This window comes from Eubalaena glacialis, chromosome 4 (assembly GCF_028564815.1).
Source record: "Eubalaena glacialis isolate mEubGla1 chromosome 4, mEubGla1.1.hap2.+ XY, whole genome shotgun sequence".
NCBI lineage: Eukaryota > Metazoa > Chordata > Mammalia > Artiodactyla > Balaenidae > Eubalaena > Eubalaena glacialis.
The window spans coordinates 169,804,899-169,827,235 of NC_083719.1; the positions used below are offsets into that span (position 1 = coordinate 169,804,899).

Below are 22,337 nucleotides of genomic sequence, written 5' to 3' on the forward strand. Positions count from 1 at the left end.
GAAATCTCATCCAGATCCACTGGCTGTTTGCACTTAATTCACAAATGAATGGACTGCTTTATAACCTAGTTGAAGCAAATTTTACTGGTGTCTCAGTGTAGTTAATTATAAACAGTGTGATTTGCAGATAGGAGAAAGAGGTGCAGAAGAAATCATGAACTTGCCCCGTTGGGCTGACTTTGTTTACCTGATGTTAATTAAGTAAGGTGAACTGTTTTTTTATATCATAGCAGATTAGCTGTAAATCCAATAGTTAATAACTTTATAGGAATAAAATTAACAAAATAATGTCTACGTTTCTAAAGCACAGGCCAAATTATACATCCATTCAATTAGATAATAATAAATATTCTGGTGATTTTATCATGTACACATAGATACAGCTAAAAGTTTATTACTTTAAAAATATAGGTTGATCCACAAAGAAGTTATGGATTTGATGGCTGGGAATTGTTGCCAGAATCACTGTGTATTCAGAAACTCTAAATGTTACTATTCTATTTCAAAATCAGGCTTTACTCAATACTTTCCTCAGAGCCTCCCCCACCTCCTTGTTCCTTAGGCTGTATATGAGGGGATTCAGCATGGGGGTGAGGATGGCATAGAATACAGAGAGCCCTTCATCTTCCTCTGAGGTATGCAGAGAGCTGGGAATCATGCAGATGAACATGGTTGGACCAAAGTAGAGAAAAACCACCATCAGATGGGAAGAGCAGGTGGCGAGGGTTTTATTCCTTGCCTTAGAATTTAAGTGGAGAACAAAGAGGAAGATAGAAATATAGGATGCCAGAATGAGGCCAAAGGGGGTGAGGAGGAAAATGATTCCAATCACAAGCACAACTTTCTCATAAGTAGACGTGTCTTCACATGACAGCTTGAGGACAGCCTGTAGCTCACAGAAGAAATGGAGGACTTCTCTTGAGCCACATCTGGGAAAATGCATGGTATATGTGGTTTGCACTACGGAATTAAGTGCTCCCCCTACCCAGGACATGATGGCCATCTGCAGGCAAACTTCATAATTCATAATGACTATATATCTCAAGGGGTTACAAATAGTGACATATCGGTCATAGGCCATCAGAGTAACCAGAATACATTCACTACCTCCGAGGGCAGAATGGAAATATACCTGAGTCCCACAGCCAATGTAGGAAATATCTGAGGTCCCTGAGAAAAAGTTGGTCAGCATCTTGGGAACAATCATGGAGATGAGTGAGATGTCCATGAGGGAGAGCTGGCTGAGCAGAAAGTACATGGGGCTGTGGAGCTGGGGATAGAGAGAGAGGAGGAGGATCAAGATGGTATTTCCTGACATGGCAACAACATAGACAAGGAAAATGGTGCAGATGAGGAAGCCAGTGTGCTTTGTTCCTGGGAAAAGTCCAAGGAGGGTAAAATCTACCATGGAGGTCTCGTTTTCTCTTTGCATGTTTTCTGTATAATTGAAGGAATGAAAGGGGAAAACATCAGTGTACTTGAGGGGGAAATATTTATCATGGAAACTATTTTCATATATTGACTTCATGATAAAATTAAAATTCACAATTCTGCCTCAAATCTGGCCCACCCTTGGAGAGGAACAAACTGTATTATTGAATTGAATTTGAATTTGTTAAAAATCAAGTACATTAATAAATAATCCTACGAACAGGTCACTTTAAACATACATAAATTTGGGAAAGTAATTCAAATGTTAAGAGAAGATTTTGACAGGTAGATATTTCAGATTTCTCCAGATAAATTTGAATTTCAATATGATTAACCCACTAGCACAGTGGCATTTTGCATAGAGTATATTCATCATCATTCCAATTTAACAATACATTTCCCTTTGTTCATGAGAGGATCTGGGGAACATAATGATTGCCTGATTTTTCTTCTGCAGTTTCTAGGCTGCGAACCAGGGAAGTCTAATGACATAAGACTAGAGTCTAAAGTCTCTACTGCTTTTGTTAGAGGAGGCTAATCCTCTGCACCTTGGTAGGGGTTTCCAGAAAGGCAGCCGTAGGCTGTTGACTGACCTGTAACACTCATTGGGATGCATGTTAATGCAAGAGTGCTGTGGAGAGTCACCTTAAATGCAGTGAACGACCATCTACCCTCCATTTCATGGTACTGTCCTCCCTTTCTACATAATGAGGATTAAAAGAATTAAAAGATTTACCGTGAAGTCCCAGACTGAGATAGCTTTTACAGCTTTTATTTGTCAGCTGCTTCTATGCAGAAAAATCTCAAGCATTTTCTAACATGTCATGTGGCCTCCCAGCTGAAATAGTGCTTATTCTTGCGTCTGGATACAAAAGACATTTATCTCTGTTCAAATGAAAGCAGCTCTTTCAGCTTGGGCAATATTTGCTTAGTATAAATATATTTTAAAACCCCCAAACCTCCTACGGTTTTACTACCCTGGAAACACCATGGTGTCAAAAATCCTGTCAAGATCAAAGATTAACACATGTTGTAAAATGCCAGAATTCAAATTGATGGCTCTCATGTCTATTCTATTTCTCTTCATCCGTTTTTACTTAAGAAACATTGAGTGAGAAATGTTCAAAGCATTCTGCAAGTTGAAGTGAGAAATGTAAAGTTTAGTAAGATATGCTATTTTTGTAACCAGTTAGAATTTTGTATCAGACATTTAAAAAATCATAAATCATTCTGACACAAAGTAGTAACAGACTAGAGATAGATTTATCTCTATGTTTCTATATATCCATGTCTTACCTCTAAACTTACATTTATATCTACACAATGCCCATTATACCATGGACTAACAGAAGCAAAGTCAGAGGATATGTGAGGGAAGGTCCTCAGCACTAGCCATAAAGTAGGTAAGGTACAGGGTTTTCAGACCTCAGAGAATCCATTTGTTTACCTAATTCAAGGCTGCCTTCAGTTTTAGACAGGCATTGGTGACATAAAACTATACATAGGTGTCCATGACCAGAAGAATGACATTCTAAGGACATTTGACTTTCCTTAGTCAGGTATGGATAGGGAGTGGAGATCCTTGAATGGGTTAGATGGTGAACAAATGTGAAATTTTGCTGTGGAAGACCACTCAGGAATCTGTGAGCATGCTGGGTGATAAAGTTAAACTTCCCCACATGTACCTATTTTGTTTTCCTGCTTTATCAACTTGATTGATTTTAAGAGCAAAATTCCTTAGATGGAACATTTATCAGAAAGGGGACTCATTCTGTAGTACAACGAATCATTGGCATATCGTGACTACCTCTGACTATCGTCATTACCTCTTACAATGTGGTCATACTCTGATCCCCTGTATTCTATTCCTCTGAGTGGGGTCTTGATTGGTGGCCCAGGGAAGTGATTCTTTGGCCTTCGCATGTTACCTTCTGTACTGCACTGCAGTTTCCATAACACAAGAGTGGTTAAATGGCAGTGAACTTGGCTATTTAGGAGGAGAGGCAAAAGAAGAATCCTAGTTCTGTGTAATTGGGGGCCTGGGCACCTCTGAAGGAGTTTCCTCAGGGAGTTCTATCCCTGGCCTTCAATTATCTTATATTTATTTCATCAGATTGAACTTTGTCAGGAGTAATTTCTAGAGGATAATTATCCACACCTTTTATTTGTTCTTTTGAGACTAACGTCCTCTTCCTCCCACTCAGCATCAGCATATTCTAGTAATTGTGCTGTAAATGTAGCTGTGTATCTTAAATCTTCTGCTCATTTTTTTTTCTCACCCAGATGTCAGTATCTGGCCTTTGGAATACTCTCTTTGGTGTGAATGGTGTCTGAGAGATTTATCCTAGAAGGAAGTTGACATAAGAGGAGTCCGTCCCCTCCACAGTACGAAAAGAGAAATATTTCATACATCTAAAAGAAAAACATCTAAAATGAGTGTGTAACATGAGGGTATATTCTTTGTGATACTTTTATGAGCTAATATAACTCAAAGTCTAAAGCATTAAAGATTCAGAAAAATTATTCTTAGTTTTCTAAGAATCAATATTATTGTTTTTAATTTTCAAATAATAGTAATCATAAATATTTGTTGATGACTTTTCTAAAGTTTTGAATAACATTCTTTGGATAAGTTGTTCATTCATTTATAACCACTTTCACTTGCCTTAAATAAAACCTAAATGTGACTTTACAGAAAATGTTTCTATCAATCATTACATTCCATGACCACTAAAGCATTAAATCAACCAAGTAATAGATAGATAACTGGCATAGCCCATAAAGGTGAGGTTGCATTTCTATTTCTATTGCCCAGGACAAATCTATTTTCTGAGGATGAAGGACAAAGAAATAGGAAACACTTGATTCTTCAATGCCAAGATAAAAAAAGAGGATATATTCAATATTAACTCAGGTTAGCAGCTGACTAGCAACAACTCAGAAGTTACAAGTTTAGTAATCTTCTAATTTCTCGAAATGGTAGGGAGTTCTTTCTCCCTTTACTATTCAGCAAAATCAGTCAAGGGAAAGGCCATGCTACAAATAGAAAGAAAGCCCCGTTGAGCTTGGCTCTAGTTTGGGACAGTAAATAGGTGGTGCATGTATGTGGGAGGTCTTCTTATCCTGCACATTTCTAAGCTGTACCAGACTAAAGTCACACTCAGCAGAGTCCTCCTTCCCCTCTGATCTCACCAAGTCCTTTCTGTTGAATGTGGTTTTGCTAGACAATAAGGGCTGAGGGAAACACATTTGTGCCTTATGTGTATTATTATTTTGGTTATCTTAAGAGAGTCATAGTTATTCCTACCATTTACCAGCACTTCCATTGAGTTTCTTCACTTCTTTGAATTTCTTTACTTTGACTTTCAAACAGTAGGTAGAAACTACATCATGTCAAAACCCACCAAGGGCCTTCACAATGTTTCGTTAAATAGTTGGATTCCCTGGGCCCATAACTTTTCTAAGTCCAAGATGCTACACAGAACTTTTACCAGAGGATAGACCCGGGGAGTCCAGGATATTTATGGAGATCCCTCCAAGTAGGTAGGGAACTCCAACCTTCACTGCTCAGCATAAGATAGCTGCTGAAATCTCCACTTTTCTAGCTGCTGTTTTCTGCTGGGTTTCTTGAAACTTGCTCTAGGCAGGTCCAATGACCAGTGCAGTGTCCAATGACAATTTTCAAATTTATATACAGATTTTGAGTATCCTTCTCTTTGGGAAGAGACTTTGTTTCTCAAGTACCAGCCAATTTGATCCCCAGATTCTGCCCTCTGCTTTCTTATTATTACTACTGCTTTCTGCTTGGGCTCTATTCTCATAAGTTATTATTTAGAAATATCTCCAAGGCATTACTTCATTTCACTGCTTCTCTTTTCTCAATGTTCTCAGGCCCTCAAGTTCTACTTGTGTTGCTTGCTTCCCTTTGCCTTCAAACAGGTTTTTATTGTATATTTTCTTCCAGGTTTCTAATTGCTTTTGATGGGAAAAAGGTTAGTCCAATTAAAACTACTTTGTCATGATAAAAAATGGAAGTCAGCAAAGGACTGAGTGAACATTGATCTTCAGTACATTTATGTTCTTCTAACTTATTAATATATTTATGAAACTTTGGCTTTAAGTTGAACTCTAACTAAAACATATTAGAAATATTCAGAGCTAATAGTTGCAAACTATGGCAGACTTGAAGCACAAAAAAAGGTGTTTTTCAACTGCCTTCTACACATAAGATACCCAGTACATGTCACACAGAAAGAAAAAAAAAAAAACGAGTAATACAGAATAATGAGAAGCTATTGTTTTTGTGTGAGCATCTAATATGCTTATGAAAATGGTATTATGAAATGCATGCAGATACATTAAATTTGAAGAAATGTCATAAAACGTGGACCACAATCCAAAATAATGAAAGAACTTTGAGAAATAAAAAAGAAAACTAAATTTTGACTGGAATAGAGAATCTGCATTTAGAAAATGTGGGGAGGGCTTCCCTGGTGGCGCAGTGATTGAGAATCTGCCTGCTAATGCAGGGGACACGGGTTCGAGCTCTGGTCTGGGAAGATCCCACATGCCGCAGAGCAACTAGGCCCGTGAGCCACAACTACTGAGCCTGCGCGTCTGGAGCCTATGCTCAGCAACAAGAGAGGCCACGACAGTGAGAGGCCTGCACACCGCGATGAAGAGTGGTCCCCACTTGCCGCAACTAGAGAAAGCCCTTGCACAGAAACGAAGACACAACACAGCCAAAAAATAAATAAATAAATAAATTAATTAATTATTTAAAAAAAAAAAAAGAAAATGTGGGGAAAGTACTTGTATAAATTTTTTTCTTTGTGAAAACGATCAGTATAAAATAAATAACATAATATGAAGCTATTAGATGTTTTGGGATTTTGTACATTACAACTAAGTAAGCTACACTTGGAAAAATTTAAATAATTGAGAAAAGACTTTCTCCCTTTCTCAAGAACTATTGTTTGTTTTTAATTTTTTCCAGCTCTTTTGAGATATAATTGACATATAACATTGTGTATGTTTAAAGTATATAATGTGATGATTTGATATTTGTACATATTGCAAAATAATTAGTACAATAAGCTCAAATAACATAACTTATTAACATTTTTTTGTGTGGTGAGAACATTTAATATCTACTGTCTTAGCAACTTTTAAATATATAATACAATATTGTTAACTATAGTAACCATGTTACATATTAGATCCCCAGAAATTATTCATCTCATATCTTAAAGTTTGTACTCTTTGACCAACACGGTTTCATTTTTCCCCATACCCTAGCCCCTGTCAACCACCCTTCCCCTCTCTGTTTCTCTGAGCATGGCTCTTTTAGATTCCACATATAACTGAGATCATATAGTATTTGTCTTTCCCTGTCTGACTTATTTCACTTAACATAATGCCCTCAAGGTCCATTCATGTTGTCACAAATGGCAGTATTTTCTTCTTTATTCTTTTTTTTCTGGGGAGGGAGCAGAACAATATTCCATTATAACATTTTCTTCGTCCATTCATCTATCCATAGACATTTAGGTTGTTTCAGTGTCTTGGCTATTGTGAACAATACTGCAGTGAACATGGGGATGCAGATATAGTGATCTCGTTTCCTTTGGATATATGCCCAGGAGTAGAATTGGTGCATCATATGGTAGTTCTATTTTTAACTTTCTGTACTATGTTCCATAGTGGCTGTATCAATTTACATTCCCAACAATAGTAAAAAAGGGTTCCCTTTTCTCCTCATCCTCACTATCACTTGTTGTCTCTTGTCTTTTTGATAATAGCCATTCTAACTTGTGTGTGGTGATATCATACTGTGGTTTTGATTTGCACTTTCCCTGATGATTAGTGATGTTGAACACCTCTTCTTTCACTTATTGACCATTTATATATCTTCTTTGGGAAAAAAATGTCTATTCAGTTCCTCTGCCCATTTTTTTGAAAATATTATTTATATATTTATTTATTTATTTAGCTATTTATTTAGCTATTGAGTCATATAAACTAGTTATATATTTTGGATATCAACCCCTTACCAGATATATGGTTTGCAAATATTTTCTCCTAGTCTTCCATTTCTCCTATAAGTTACCCTTTCTTGCTGATTGTTTCTTTCGCTATACAGAAGTTTTTTAGTTTGATGTCGTTCCACTTCTGTATTTTTTTATTTTGTTGTTTACTCTTTTAGTGTCATATCTTAAAAAAAACATTACCAAGACCAATGTCAAGGAATTTTCCTTAAGTTTTCTTATAGGAATTTTATGGTTTCAGGTCTTACATTAAAGTCCTTGATCAAATTCAAGTTAATTTTATTGAGTGATATAAGATAGAGTTCCAATTTCTTTCTTTTGCATGTGAATATTCAGTTTTCCCAGCACCATTTACTGAAGACCCTGTCCTTTCCCCACTGAGTATTCTTGGCTCCCTTGTCAAATATTAGTTGACCATATGTACGAATGTTTATTTCTGGGCTCTTGATTCTGTTCCATTGGCTGATGTGTCTGTTTTTAATTCAGTACCTTCCTGTTTTGATTACTATAGCTTTGTAGTATAGTTTGAAAACAGAAAGTGTGACGCTTCCAAGTTTGTTTTTTCTCAAGATTGCTTTGGATATTTAGGGTCTTTTGTAGTTCCATACATATTCGAGGATTGCTTCTACTATTTACTTTTACTATGAAAAATGCCATTGGTTTTTGATGGGCATTTTACTGACTCTATAGTTGACTTTTGGTAGTATAGACATTTTTACAATATTAACTCTTTCGATCTATGAACACAAGATTTTTTTAAATTTATTTATGTCTTTTTCAATTTCTTTTACCAATGTCTTATAGTTTTTGTTTCTTTTACTGTAAAGATCTTTTACTACATTGGTTAAATTAATTCCTGTTTTTTTATTTTCAATGTATTGTAAATAGGATTGTTTTCTTTATTTCCTTTTCAGATAGTTCATTGTTAACGTATTGAAATGCAACTGAATTTTCGTATGTTGATTTTATATCCTGAAAATTTGTTGAATTTCTTTATTATATCTAACAGGTTTTTTGTGGAGTCTTTATGGTTTTCTATATATAAGGTCCTTTCATCTGCAAAAGAGGACATTTTAATTCTTTCTTTCTGATATGGATGAATTTATTTCTTTGTATTTCCTAACTGCTCTAGCTAGGACTTCCAGTACCATGTTGAATTAGAGTGGTGCTAGTAAGCATCCTTCTCTTGTTCTTGATCATAGAGGAAAAGATTTCAGTCTTTCACTTTTTGAGTATGATGTCAGCTGTGGGCTTGTCATATATTGCCTTTGTTATGTTGAGGTATGTTTTTCCATACCAACTCTGTTGAGAGTTTTTATCCTGACAAAATTTTGAATTTTTTAATATGCTTTCTCTGCATCTATTGAGAAGATCACATGATTTTTATATTTCACTCTATTCCATAAATCATTCTTGCATCCTTGGAATAATCTCACTTGATCATTGCATATAATCCTTTTAGTGTGTTGTTGAATTCAGTTTGCTAGTATTTTGTTGAGAATTTTTGCATCTATATTAATTAAGGATATTGGCCCATAGTATTTCTTTCTTGCAATATTGTCATTCTCTTGGTTTTGTATCAGGGTAATGCTGACCTGCTAAAATGAGTAAGAATGTTCTATTATCTTTAATTTTGGAAGAGTTTTAGAGAGACTGGCATTTTTTTAATTGGTAGAATTTAACTGTGAAACCATCTAATCCTGATCTTTTCTTTGTAGGTTTTTTTTTTTGCTAGTTTGTTACATTTTTATTATTAGACAATTCATATAAGTACACTGGTTGTTTAGTAATATATTGTTTAGGCTCCACCTGTTGGTGTTTTTTACAGTTTTTTTTTTTCCTGTAATTGATTTCTAATCTCATAGCATTGTGGTCAGAAAAGATGCTTGATATGATTTCAATTTTCTCAAATTTAATGAGGCTTGATTTGTGACCCAAGATGTGATCTATCCTGGAGAATGTTCCATGTGCACTTGAGAAGAAAGTGTATTCTGATGATTTCAGATGGAATGTCCCATAAATATGAATTAAATCTATCTGGTCTAATGTGTCATTTAAGGCTTATGTTTCCTTATTTTCTGTCTGGATGATCTATCCATTGGTGTAAGTGGGGTGCTAAAATCCCCCACTACTATTGTGTTACTGTTGATTTCCCCTTTTGTGGCTGTTAGCATTTGCCTTATATATTGGGGTGCTCCTATGTTGGGTGCATATATATTTACAATTATTTTGTCTTCTTTTTGGATTGATCTCTTGATCATTATGTAACATCCTTCCTTGTCTCTTGTAACAGTCTTTATTTTAAAGTCTATTTTGTTTGATATGAGTATTGCCACTCCAGCATTTTTTGATTTCCATTTCCATGGAATATCTTTTTCTATCCCCTAACTTTCAGTCTGTATGTGTCCCTAGGTTTGAAGTGGGTCTCTTGTAGACAGCATATATATGGGTCTTGTTTTTGTATCCATTCAGCTATCCTGTGACTTTTGGCGAGAACATTTAATCCATTTACATTTAAGGTAATTATTGATATGTACTTTCCTATTACCATTTTCTTAATTGTTTTGGGTTTGTTTATGCAGGTTTTTTTCTCCTCTTGTGTTTCCTGCCTAGCATTTGTTGTAGAGCTGGTTTGGTGATGCTGAATTCTTTTAGCTTTTGTTTTTCTGTAAAGCTTTTGATTTCTCCGTCAAATCTGAATGAGATCCTTGCTGGGTAGAGTAATCTTGGTTGCAGGCTTTTCTTTTCATCACTTTAAATATGTCCTGCCGCACCCTTCTGGCCTGCAGACTTTCTGCTGAAAAATCAGCTAATAACCTTATTGGGATTCCCTTGTATGTTATTTGTTGTTTTTCCCTTGTTGCTTTTAATATTTTTTCTTAGTATTTAACTTTTGTGAGTTTGATTAATATGTGTCTTGCTGTGTTCCTTCTTGGGTTTATCCTGTATGGGATTCTCTGTGCTTCCTGGACTTGGGTGACTATTTTCTTTCCCATGTTAAGGAAGTTTCCGATTATAATCTCTTCAAATATTTTCTCAGACCCTTTCTCTTTCTCTTCTTCTTCTGGGACCCCTATGATTCAAATATTGGTGCATTCAGTGTTGTCCAAGAGGTCTGTGAGACTGTCCTCATTTCTTTTCATTCTTTTTCTTTATGCTGTTCAGTGACAGTGATTTCCAGCATTCTATCTTCCAGCTCACTTATCCATTCTTCTGCCTCAGTTATTCTGCTATGGATTCCTTCTAGTGTATTTTTCATTGCAGTTATTATGTTGTTCATCACTGTTTGTTTGTTCTTTAGTTCTTCTAGGTCCTTGGTAAATATTTCTTGTATCTTTCAATCCGTGCCTCCATTCTATTTCTGAGGTCTTGGATCATCTTTATTACCATTACTCTGAATTCTTTTTCAGGTAGATTGCTTATTTCCTCTTCATTCATTTGGTCTTGTGGGTTTTTACCTTGCTCCTTCGTCTGCAACATATTTCTCTGTCATCTCATTTTGTCTAACTTACTGTGTTTGTGGTCTCCTTTCCGCAGGCTGCAGGGTCATAGTTCCTCTTGCTTCTGGTGTCTGCCCCCTCGTGAGTGAGATTGGTCCATGTACTTGTGTAGGCTTCCTGGTGGGAGGGACTGGTCCCTGTGCTCTGGGGGGTGGAGCTGAGTCTTGTCCCTCTGATGGGCAGGGCCATGTAAGGTGGTGTATTTTGGGGTGTCTGTGAGCTTAGCACAACTTTAGGCAGTCTGTCTCCTGATGGGTGGGGCTGTGTTCCTGTCTTGCTGTTGTTTGGCATGAGGTGTACAGCACTGGAGCCTGCACACAGTTGGGTGGAGCCAGGTCTTGATGTTGAGATGCATACCTCCAGGAGAGCTCACACCATTTAATATTCCCTACATCCAGAAATTCTCTGGTGATCCAGAGTCCTGGACTCAGCACTCCCACCCTGGGGGCTCTGGCCCGTACTGTGGTTGAGGAACCAAGACCCCCACAAGTCACACAGTGTGATCCAAAAAGGAGGGAGGGAAGAAAACAGACAAACAAAAACCAAGACAAATGATAAAAATAAAACCTAAGTCACAAGGAGAAAAACAAATATAATATAATATTGCTTATATGTTGAATCTAGAAAAATGATGCAATTGAACTTATTTACAAAGCAGAAATAGAGACACAGACCTAGAGAATGGACATACGGATACTGGAGGGAGAAGGGGGGTGAAATAAATTGGGAGATTGAGATTGACATATATACACTACTTTGTATAAAATAGATAACTAATGTGAACCTACTGTATAGCATAGGGAACTGTACTCAATGCTCTGTGGTGACCTAAATGGGAAGGAAATCCAAAGAAGAGGGGATATATATATACATATATATATATATGTATATATATATATATATATATATATATATATATATATATGCATAGCTGATTCAATTTTCTGTACAGCAGAAACTAACACAATACTGTAAAGCAACTATACTGCAAAAAATCAATGTAAAAACAAACAAAAAACACAAAGTAAACAAGAAAACAAGGAAAAACTCCCCCTTGCGAGAGCACTGGAATCACAACTAACTGCTGAACAATCACCCATAGGAAGACACTGGAACTCACACACAAAAAATACCCCACATCCAAAGACAAAGGAGAAGCTGCATTGAGATGGTAGGAGGGGTGCAATCACAATAAAATCAAATCCCATAACCACTGGGTGGGTGACTCACAAACTGGAGAACAATTATACCACAGAAGTCCACCCACTGGAGTGAAGGTTCTGAGCCCCACATCAGGCTTCCCAACCTGGGGGTCCGGCAAAGGGAGGAGGAATTACCAGAAAATCAGATTTTGAAGGCTAGCGGGATTTGATTGCAGGACTTCGATAGGACTGGGGGAAACAGAGACTCCACTCTTGGAGGGCACGCACAAAGTAGTGTGCACATCAGGACCCAGGGGGAAGGAGAGTACCCCATAGGAGACTGAACCAGACCTACCTGCTAGTGTTGGAGGGTCTCCTGCAAAGGCGGGGGTTGGCTGTGGCTCACCATGGGGACAAGGACACTGGCAGCAGAAGTTCTGAGAAGTACTTCTTGGAGTGAGCCCTCCTGGAGTCGACCATTAGCCCCACCAAAGAACCTGTAGGCTCCAGTGCTGGATCACCTCAGGCCAAACAACCAACAGGGAGGGAACTCAGCCCCACCCATCAACAGAGAAGCAGATTAAAGTTTTACTGAGACAACATTAAATGCAACAACATTCACATTATAGGGGTCCCAGAAGCAGAAGAGAGAGAGAAAAGCCCGAGAAATATTTGAAGAGATTAGAGTCAAAAACTTCCCTAACATGGGAAAGGAAATAGCCACCCAAGTCCAGGAAGTACAGAGTCCCAGGCAGGACAAACCCAAGGAGAAACATGCTGAAACATATAGTAATCAAACTGACAAAAATTAAAGACAAAGAAAAATTATTAAAAGCAACAAGGGGAAAATGACAAATAACATACAACAGAATTCCCATAAGGTTAACAGCTGATTTCTCAGCATAAATTCTACAAGCCAGAAGGGAGTACACAATATATTTAAAGTGATGAAAAGGAAGAACCTACAACCAAGATTATTCTACCCAGCAAAGATCTCATTCAGATTTGATGGAGTAATCAAAAGCTTTATAGACAAGCAAAGCTAAAAGAATTCAGCACCACCAAACCAGCTCTACAACAGTTGCTAAAGAAACTTCTCTAAGTGGGAAACACAAAAGAAGAAAAGGACCTACAAAAACAAACCCAAACCAATTACCAAAATGGTAATAGGAACATACATATTGATAATTACCTTAAATGTGAATGGCTTAAATGTTCCAACCAAAAGACACAGGCTTCTTGAATGCCTACAAAAACAAGACCAATATTTATATTGTCTACAAGCGACCCACTTCAGACCAGGGACACATACAGACTGAAAGTGAGTGGATGGAGGAAGATATTCCATGCAAATGGAAATCAAAAGAAAGCTGGAGTAGCAGTACTCATATCAGATAAAAGAGACTTTAAATAAAGACTATTACAAGAGACAAGGAAGTACACTAAATAATGATCAAGGTATCAACCCAAGAAGAAGATATAACAATTATAAATACATATGCACCCAACATAAGAGAAGCTCAATACATAAGGCAACTGCTAACAGCTATAAAAGAGGAAATCAACAGTAACACAATAGTAGTGGAGGACTTTAACACTTCACTTACACCAATGGACAGATCATCCAGACAGAAAATTAATAAGGAAACACAAGCTTTAAATGACACAATAGACCAGATAGATTTAATTGATATTTATAAGACATTCCATCCGAAAACAGCAGATTACACTTTCTTCTCAAATGCACATGGAACATTCTCCAGGTTAGATCACATCTTGGGTCACAAATCAAGCCTTGGTAAATTTAAGAAAATTGAAATCATATGAAGCATCTTTTCTGACCACAACGCTATGAGATTAGAAATAAATTACAGGGAAGAAAAGGTAAAAAACACAAACACTTGGAGGCTACACAATATGTTACTAAATAACCAAGAGGTAACTGAAGAAATCAAAAATACCTAGAGAAAAACGACAGTGAAAACACGACAATCCAAAACCTATGGGATGCAGAATAAGCAGTTCTAAGAGGGAAGTTTATAGCAATAAAATCCTACCTCAAGAAAAAAGAAAAATCTCAAGCAATCTAAACCTTACACCTAAAGGAACTAGAGAAAGAAGAACCAAAAAAAACCCAAAGTTAGTAGAAGGAAAGAAATCATAAAGATCAGAGCAGAAAGAAATGAAATAGAAACAAAACAATAGCAAAGATCAATCAAACTAAAAGCTGGTTCTTTGAGAAGATGAACAAAATTGCTAAACCTTTAGCCAGACTCATCAAGAAAAAGAGGGAGAGGACTCAAATCAATAAAATTAGAAATGAAAAAGGAGAAGTTACAATGGACACCGCAGAAAAACAAAGCATCATTAGAGACTACTACAAGCAACACTATGCCAATAAAATGGACAACTAGAAGAAATGGACAAATTCTTAGAAAGGTATAACCTTCCAAGACTGAACCAGGAAGAAACAGAAAATATGAACAGACCAATCACAAGTAATGAAATTGAAACTGTGATTAAAAACCTTCCAACAAACAAAAGTCCAGTACCAGATGGCTTCACAGGTGAATTCTATCAAACATTTAGGGAAGAGGTAACACCCATCCTTCTCAAACTCTTGCAAAACTTTGCAGAGGAAGGGACACTCCCAAACTCATTCTACGAGGCCACCATCACCCTATACCAAAACCAGACAAAGACACTACAAAAAAGAAAACTACAGACCAATATCACTGATGAATATAGATGCAAAAATCCTCAACAAAATACTAGCAAACAGAATCCAACAGAACATTAAAAGGATCATACACCATTATCAAGTGGGATTTATCCCAGGGATGCAAGGATTGTTCAATATATGCAAATCAGTCAATGTGATACACCATATTAACAAATTGAAGAATAAAAACCATCATCTCAATAGATGCAGAAAAAGCTTTTGACAAAATTCAATACAAATTTTTGATAAAAACTCTCCAGAAAGAGGGTATGGAGGGAACCTACTTCAACATAATCAAGGCCATATATGACAAACCCACAGCAAACATCATTCTCAATAGAGAAAAACTCAAATCATTTCCTCTAAGATCAGGAAGAAGACAAGGATGTCCATTCTCACCACTATTATTCAACTTAACTTTGGAAGTCCTAGCCACAGCAATCAGAGAAGAGAAAGAAATAAATGGAATACAAATAGGAAAAGAAGAATTAAGACTGTCACTGTTTGCAGATGACATGATATTATACATAGATAATCCTAAAGATGCTACCAGAAAACTACTAGAACTAATCAACGAATTTGGTAAAGTTGCAGGATAGAAAATTCATGCACAAGAATCTCTTGCATTCCTATACACTAACAACAAAATATCAGATAGAGAAATTAAGGAAACAATCCCATTCATCATTGCAACAAAAATAATAAAAACCCTAGGAATAAACCTTCCTAAGGAGGTAAAGACCTGTACTCAGAAAACTATAAGACACTGATGAAAGAAATCAAATATGACACAAACAGGTGGAGAGATATGCCATGTTCTTGGATTGGAAGAATCAATATTTTGAAAATGACTATACTACCCAAAGCAGTCTACAGATTCAATGCAATCTCTATCAAATTACCAATGGCATTTTTCACAGAACTAGAACAAAAAATATTATAATATGTATGGAGACACAAAAGACCCCGAAGAGCCAAAGCAATCTTGAGGGGAAAAAACGGAGCTGGAGGAATCAGACTTCCTGACTTCAGACTATACTACAAAGCTACAGTAATCAAGAAAATATGGTACTGGCACAAAAACAGAAATATCGATCAATGGAACAGGACAGAAAGCCCAGAGATAAACCCATGTACCTATGGTCAACTAATCTATGACAAAGGAGGCAAGGATAGACAATGGAGAAAAGACAGTCTCTTCAATAAGTGGTGCTGGGAAACCTGGACAGCTACATGTGAAAGAATGAAATTAGAACAGTCCCTAACACCATACACAAAAATAAACTCAAAATGGATTAAAGACCTAAATGTAAGACCAGACACTATAAAACTCTTAGAGGAAAACACGGGAAGAACACTCTTTGGCATAAATCATAGCAAGATCTTTTTTGACCCACCTCCTAAAGTAACGGAAATAAACACAAAATAAACAAATGGGACCTAATGAAACTTCAAAGCTTTTGCACTGCAAAGGAAACTATAAGCAAAACGAAAAGACAACCTTCAGAATGGGAGAAAATATTTGTAAATGAATCAATGGACAAAGGATTAATCTCCCAAATATATAAATAGCTCATGCACCTCAATATTAAAAAAACAAACAACCCAATCAAAAAATGGGCAGAGGACCTAAGTAGACATTTCTCCAAAGAAGACATACAGATTGCCATGAGGCACATGAAAAGATGCTCAACATCACTAATTATTAGAGAAATGCAAATCAAAACTACAATGAGGTATCACCTCACACCAGTTAGAATGGGCATAATCAAAAAATCTACAAACAACAAATGCTGGAGAGGGTGTGGAGAAAAGGGAACCCTCTTGCACTGTTGGTGGGAATGTCAATTGATATAACCACTATGGAGAACAGTATGGAGGTTCCTTAAAAAACTAAAAATACAATGACCATATGACCCAGCAATCCCATTACTGGGCATATACCCAGAGAAAAACATAATTCAAAAAGACACATGCACCCCAATGTTCATTGCAGCACTATTTACAATAGCCAGGTCATGGAAACAACCTAAATGCCCATTGACAGACAGATGGATAAAGAAGATGTGGTACATATATACAATGGAATATTACTCAGCCATAAAAAGGAACGAAATTGGGTCATTTGTAGAGACGTGGATGGACCTAGAGACTGTCATACAGAGTGAAGTAAGTCAGAAAGAGAAAAACAAATATCGTATATTAACGTATATGTGGAATCTAGAAATATGGTACAGATGAACCAGTTTGCAAGGCAGAAATAGAGACACAGATGTAGAGAAGAAACATATGGACACCAAGAGGGGAAAGTGGGGGCGGGTGTTGGTGGTGGCATGAATTGGGAGATTGGGATTGACATATATACACTAATATGTATAAAATAGATAACTAATAGGAACCTGCTGTATAAAAAAGTAAAATAAAATTAAATTAAAAAAAAAACCAAACAAACAAAAGAATCCAAAAATGAAAATAAATAAAGACAGAACTAACAAAAACAAAAAACAAAACAAAAACAGAAAGCAAGCTAGAAAAGAGCAAACATAAAAGAAACACACAAAAATGATCAAAAAAAGAATAAAAAGATAAAAACAAAACAAAACAAAAAACAGAAATGAGAACAAACAACAACAACAAAACAAAGCCAAAAAGAGCCCCACAAAACAACAAAAAAAGTAAAATAAAACTAGAAAAATAAAAATATATTAAATTTTTAAAAAGAAATAAAAATAATAAATAATTAAAAAATAAAACAACAACAACAGAACAGAACGAAACAACAACAACAAAAACAAAATATTTTACTGGGGCCTCCACTGTCAGTGTCCTTGCCCCCACCATGAGCCACAGCCAACCCCGCCTCCCCAGGAGTCCCTCCAATACCTCTAGGTAGGTCTCTGGACCTGCTGTGGGCACTGTCGGGGCAGGTCATTCTCTGACTTGTCCCACCTCCTGCATGTACTTGCCCCCAAAGTCCATAGCTGCTAAAGCTTGACTGGTCTCAGTTGTGGGAGCGCTGGTTGTCCATTCAGATATTCCACAGACACAGGGTTTACCAAGCCGATTGCAGAGATTTAATCCACAGTTTGTGCAGCTGCAAGGAGAGATTTCTATTCCTCTTCCTTAGCTGCACAGCCCCTGGGTCTCAGCATTGGTTTTGGCCCCACCTCTGCATGTGGGCTCCCCTCAGGTGTCTGTTCCCTGCCCAGGTGAGAGCAGGCAAAAGCAGTGGCTGACTGGAGCACGCTTGCTCACTTAGGTGGGAGGGGCAAGAGGAGGTGACAGATCGGGGCGTGCGTGCTTGCTCAGGCAGGAGAGGGATAAGGCAGCCATGACTGGGACGTGCACACTCACTCTGATGGGAGCCCCCTGTAGTTCCCCTGGAGGCAGGAGCCAGTAGGAAGCTGAAACAGACTGGGGCACATGCACTCGTTCAGGCATGAGGGGGGCAAGGCGGCAATGACTGGGACACATGCACTTGCTCTGTTGGGAGTCCCTCCCAGTGCCCACGGAAACAGGGGCTGGCATGTGGGAAGATAGGTTGCAATAGCGGCCCTGCCCCTTGCTCACCAATCAGCAATGGCACCTCGCTTCCAAGGCAGTCTGCACTTCCTCCAGGAGCATTCCCGCCTGCAAAGCTCCTCGCTCCCATCCCCTCAGGCTGTTTCTGCACAGCTGAGCTCCTCACTCCCATCCCTTCAGGCTGTCTCCGTGCAGTCAACAGCAGTCCTCTCCCCAGGTCCACTCTCTTAACTCCACGCTTCATCAAACAGCCCCTGCCAGCATTGGTGGATACCCGTCTCAGGCTGGGGTGCACAGGGCTGTGGCACAGACCGTCAGTGCAAGTCTCACTCTGTCTTGACCACTGACCAACCACTGCACTTTCTTCCAATAGCCCCCAAAGCCCTCCTCTATTTCAGCATATTTTGCCACCAGTGAGGGGGCCTTCCTGGATGCCATAACCTCTCCTTTCCTTCAGTACCCCCCCACCCCACACCAAGGGTGCAGGGCCCATCTTGTTTCCTCTTTTCTTTTTCTTCTCTTTCTCTCCTTCGTCTTACCTGGTTGTGCGGGGACCTTTTCTTGTCCTTTTAGGTGTCATGGGTCCTCTGCTAGTGTTTAGCAGGTGCTCTGTGTGAATTGTTCCACTGGTAGATGTATCCTTGATATACCTGTGAGGAAAAGTGAACCCCAGTTCCTCCTACTCTGCCAACTTGACCCAACCTCTATCATAGTGGTTTTGATTTGCATTTCCCTGATGATTAGCAATGTTGAGCATCTTTTCATGTGCCTGTTGGCCATCTGCCTGTCCTCTTTGGAAAAATGTCTATTCAGGTCTTCTGCCCATTTTTTAATAGGGTTGTTTGTTATTTTGATGTTGTCCTATCAGCTGTTTGTATATACCCTTATCAATCATATCATTTGCAAATATTTTCTCCCATTCAGTAGGTTGTCTTTTCGTTTTGTCAGTGGTTTTCTTTGCGTCCAAAATCTTTTAAGGGGCTTCCCTGATGGTCCAGCGGTTAAGACATGCTCCCAGTGCAGGGGGCCCAGGCTCGATTGCTGTTCAGGGAACTAGATCCTGCATGCCACAACTGAGTTCCCTCATGCTGCAACTAAAGATCCCACACACCGCAACAAAGGTCCTGCGTGTTGCAACTAAGACCCAGTGCAGCCAAATAAAGAAATAAATAAAAAACAAAAAACAAAAGCTTTTAAGTTTAACTAGGTCCCATTTGTTTATTTTTGCTTTTATTTCTTTTGCTTTAGGAGGCAGATCCAAAAATAATGCTACAATTTATAAATAATATTCACTTTATATATTTATGTGCTCCAGTGTTGGATGCATATATATTTACTATCACTATATTTGCTCGATGAATTGACCCCTTCATCAGCATATAGTAACCTTCTTTGTCTCTAGTGACAAATTTTTAATGCAAGTCTATTTTATCTGCTCTAAGTAGGGTCACCCCTGCTCTCTTTTTTTTTTTTTATCATTTTATGGAATATCTTTTCCCATTCCTTCACTTATAGTTTATGTGTGACCTTAATAAAATGAATCTCTTTTAGGCAGCATATTGTTGGTTCCTGTTTTCTTCTTTAATCTATTCAGTCATTCTGTGCCTTTTGATTTTTTATTTATTTTATTTAAAGTAATTATTGATTGGGAAGAACTTACTATTAGCATTTTGTTAATTATTTCTGACTGTTTCATAGTTCCTTTTCTTCCCTTTTTGCTGTTCTCCTCTGTGATTTGTTGACTTTTTTGTAATGGTAAATATTTTTTTTTATTTTCTTCTCTTAATCTTTTGTGGATCTACTAGGCTTTCCTTTGTGGTTACCATAAGGCTTACCTAAAATATATTATAGTTATAATAGTCTATTTAAAGATGAAAAAACTTAACTTTGATTTCAATCAAAACCTCTACACTTCAACCTCTCTCACCTCAGCGACCACTGCTCATTTTGAGACATCCTTTCAACTTGACTCTCACCTTCTGATTCCAGCAGTCTTTTCTTCTCTTTGCCCTTTGATGTACTGCACTATCCATTCTAGTTTTTCTATAGCTTGCCTTCATCTTTCCACATTTGTAAGCATTTCCTGTACTAACACCATCTTGAATTATTTTAACTTGAGTGTGCCATCTTTTCATGCTGGGACCCTAGCTGATACAAGGTTGAAGCCTAAATTTTGATAAGTTCTCTATTGTTTTAACACCCACTCCATTAATTCACTAATTAGATTTCTAGGGAGGGTAGAGACACCTAGATAGCACCTGACATGATATTCTCTTGGTCCCTATTGTCCTTAACTCTCCCCTGCTTCACCTAGTATATTTACCCATCCTTCAACCACCAGAAAAGACAATCTGAGATCTTCCTATGGAAAATTTACCTAGATTACATCTCACCTCAATTATAGCTTAGCTAATTTTGCTGAGCATTCTTCGGATTTTCATAGAAGAAACTGTGGGTTTCTGGCTACATCACTAGAGTATTATGTTTTATTATAATTATGAATATACCTCCCTTTATCCCTAGTCTAGATTCATTTCATATTCTTGAATATTAACATTCTGAGCCTTTTATTGCTTTATATCAATTTTGTAGCACCAGGCTTGATACAAAGTAGACACATAACAAATTTTCCTTTAATGAATGAGTGAATGAATTAATAATCTGCTTATTAATTAATTAATTAATTACACCACTATATTGCTAATGTCAGAGAACAGAGAATGTGTTTCCTATAATCAGGGATGTGGCCCACATCAAGTTGAAGATTCCATTGAAGCAGTCTATTTAATACACAATCTGTTTAATACAAAAAGTTAACAGTTCTCTCAAAATAGACAGCCTAAAAGAGGAAAACTCTGCTTCTAAGTCCCTATCCAGTAATTTCTGTTTGTTCAACCTAGTGCCAAATTTTTAACAACTTTCTCATCAGACTAGAAAAACAGTATTTGTGTTTAATTACTATGGTAAGTGAAGTCCTTTTATGGGCCACAGGACAGGGCTTTCTCTTGCTCAAGAGTAAAGGCAAGACAGTATAAACTCAGCATGAATTTGACCCTTCTAAGTCTCAATAACACCTGTCTCCTTAAATAGTTTCTCATAATATTACACCAAGGTAGATTGAAAAAAAAAGTTTATATGTTGCATTCATGAGAATATATTTCTCTAAATTCCTCTCCCCCTATTATTCATTCCTGGAGGATTCAGTTGATCTTTTTGCCACAACTCTTTCTTCCACCAATACCATATGTTAATCTTTCAAATTATCCTTTGTATATTTGCTTATTTTGAATTATTAATGTAATTATTTGAAATGAAAGAAAGGGAAATCTAGTATAGAAAATTATTCTGTTCATTAGGAAGGTATGAGTGATGATTTTAAAATATACATTTCAGTGTTGTGCTGGGTTGTCTGCCATCAGACCCTTGAAACATTAGCTCACATTTAATAGGTTGACAGTTGGCTCAGGCATATATGGCATATATTATGTGCATTGATATTCTACAGAATAAAGTTAATTAGCTTATATTATGATCAAATGCATGGGTAAGTTTTCAAAGCCATAGTTGACCTTGCCTCTAACTGATAGAATTAACTTACCAAAGGAGCCCATCAAAGGTTGACTGAATAATGTAAATGACAATAAGGTGAATTCTAAATTGTACCAAAATTCAAGACCCATAAAACCTGAGAAATGTGATTCAAGGGAGACTGAGGAAAGAGAGTGCTTCCAAGAGTGGCTAATTCTCTTTAGAGATTGTTTTACAAGCATTCAATTCTAATTCTCCAAGGACTTGTTAATTAAAGACTAGGAGAATATTTCCTCCAGAAAACTGATGTACAGCCCGTATTTCCTCAATTATGTAAAATGAATCTAAATTTAAGCTTCACTCACCAAACACTCTGAACCTTTTATTTATGTATAACAATGAACACTGGCCCACCCATCCTGGAGAGATATAGTGGGTTCTTGAC

At 37.3% G+C, this 22,337-nt stretch overlaps 1 protein-coding gene across 1 annotated transcript; it reads right to left on the reverse strand.

The window, feature by feature from the left end:
- Positions 1–508: 508 nt before the first annotated feature.
- LOC133090631 (olfactory receptor 2M2-like) lies at positions 509–1,432 on the reverse strand. Its single transcript, XM_061189019.1, has one exon. The coding sequence runs from the start codon at positions 1,430–1,432 to the stop codon at positions 509–511; it is 924 nt and encodes a 307-aa protein (XP_061045002.1).
- Between the last annotated feature and the right edge of the window lie 20,905 nt (positions 1,433–22,337).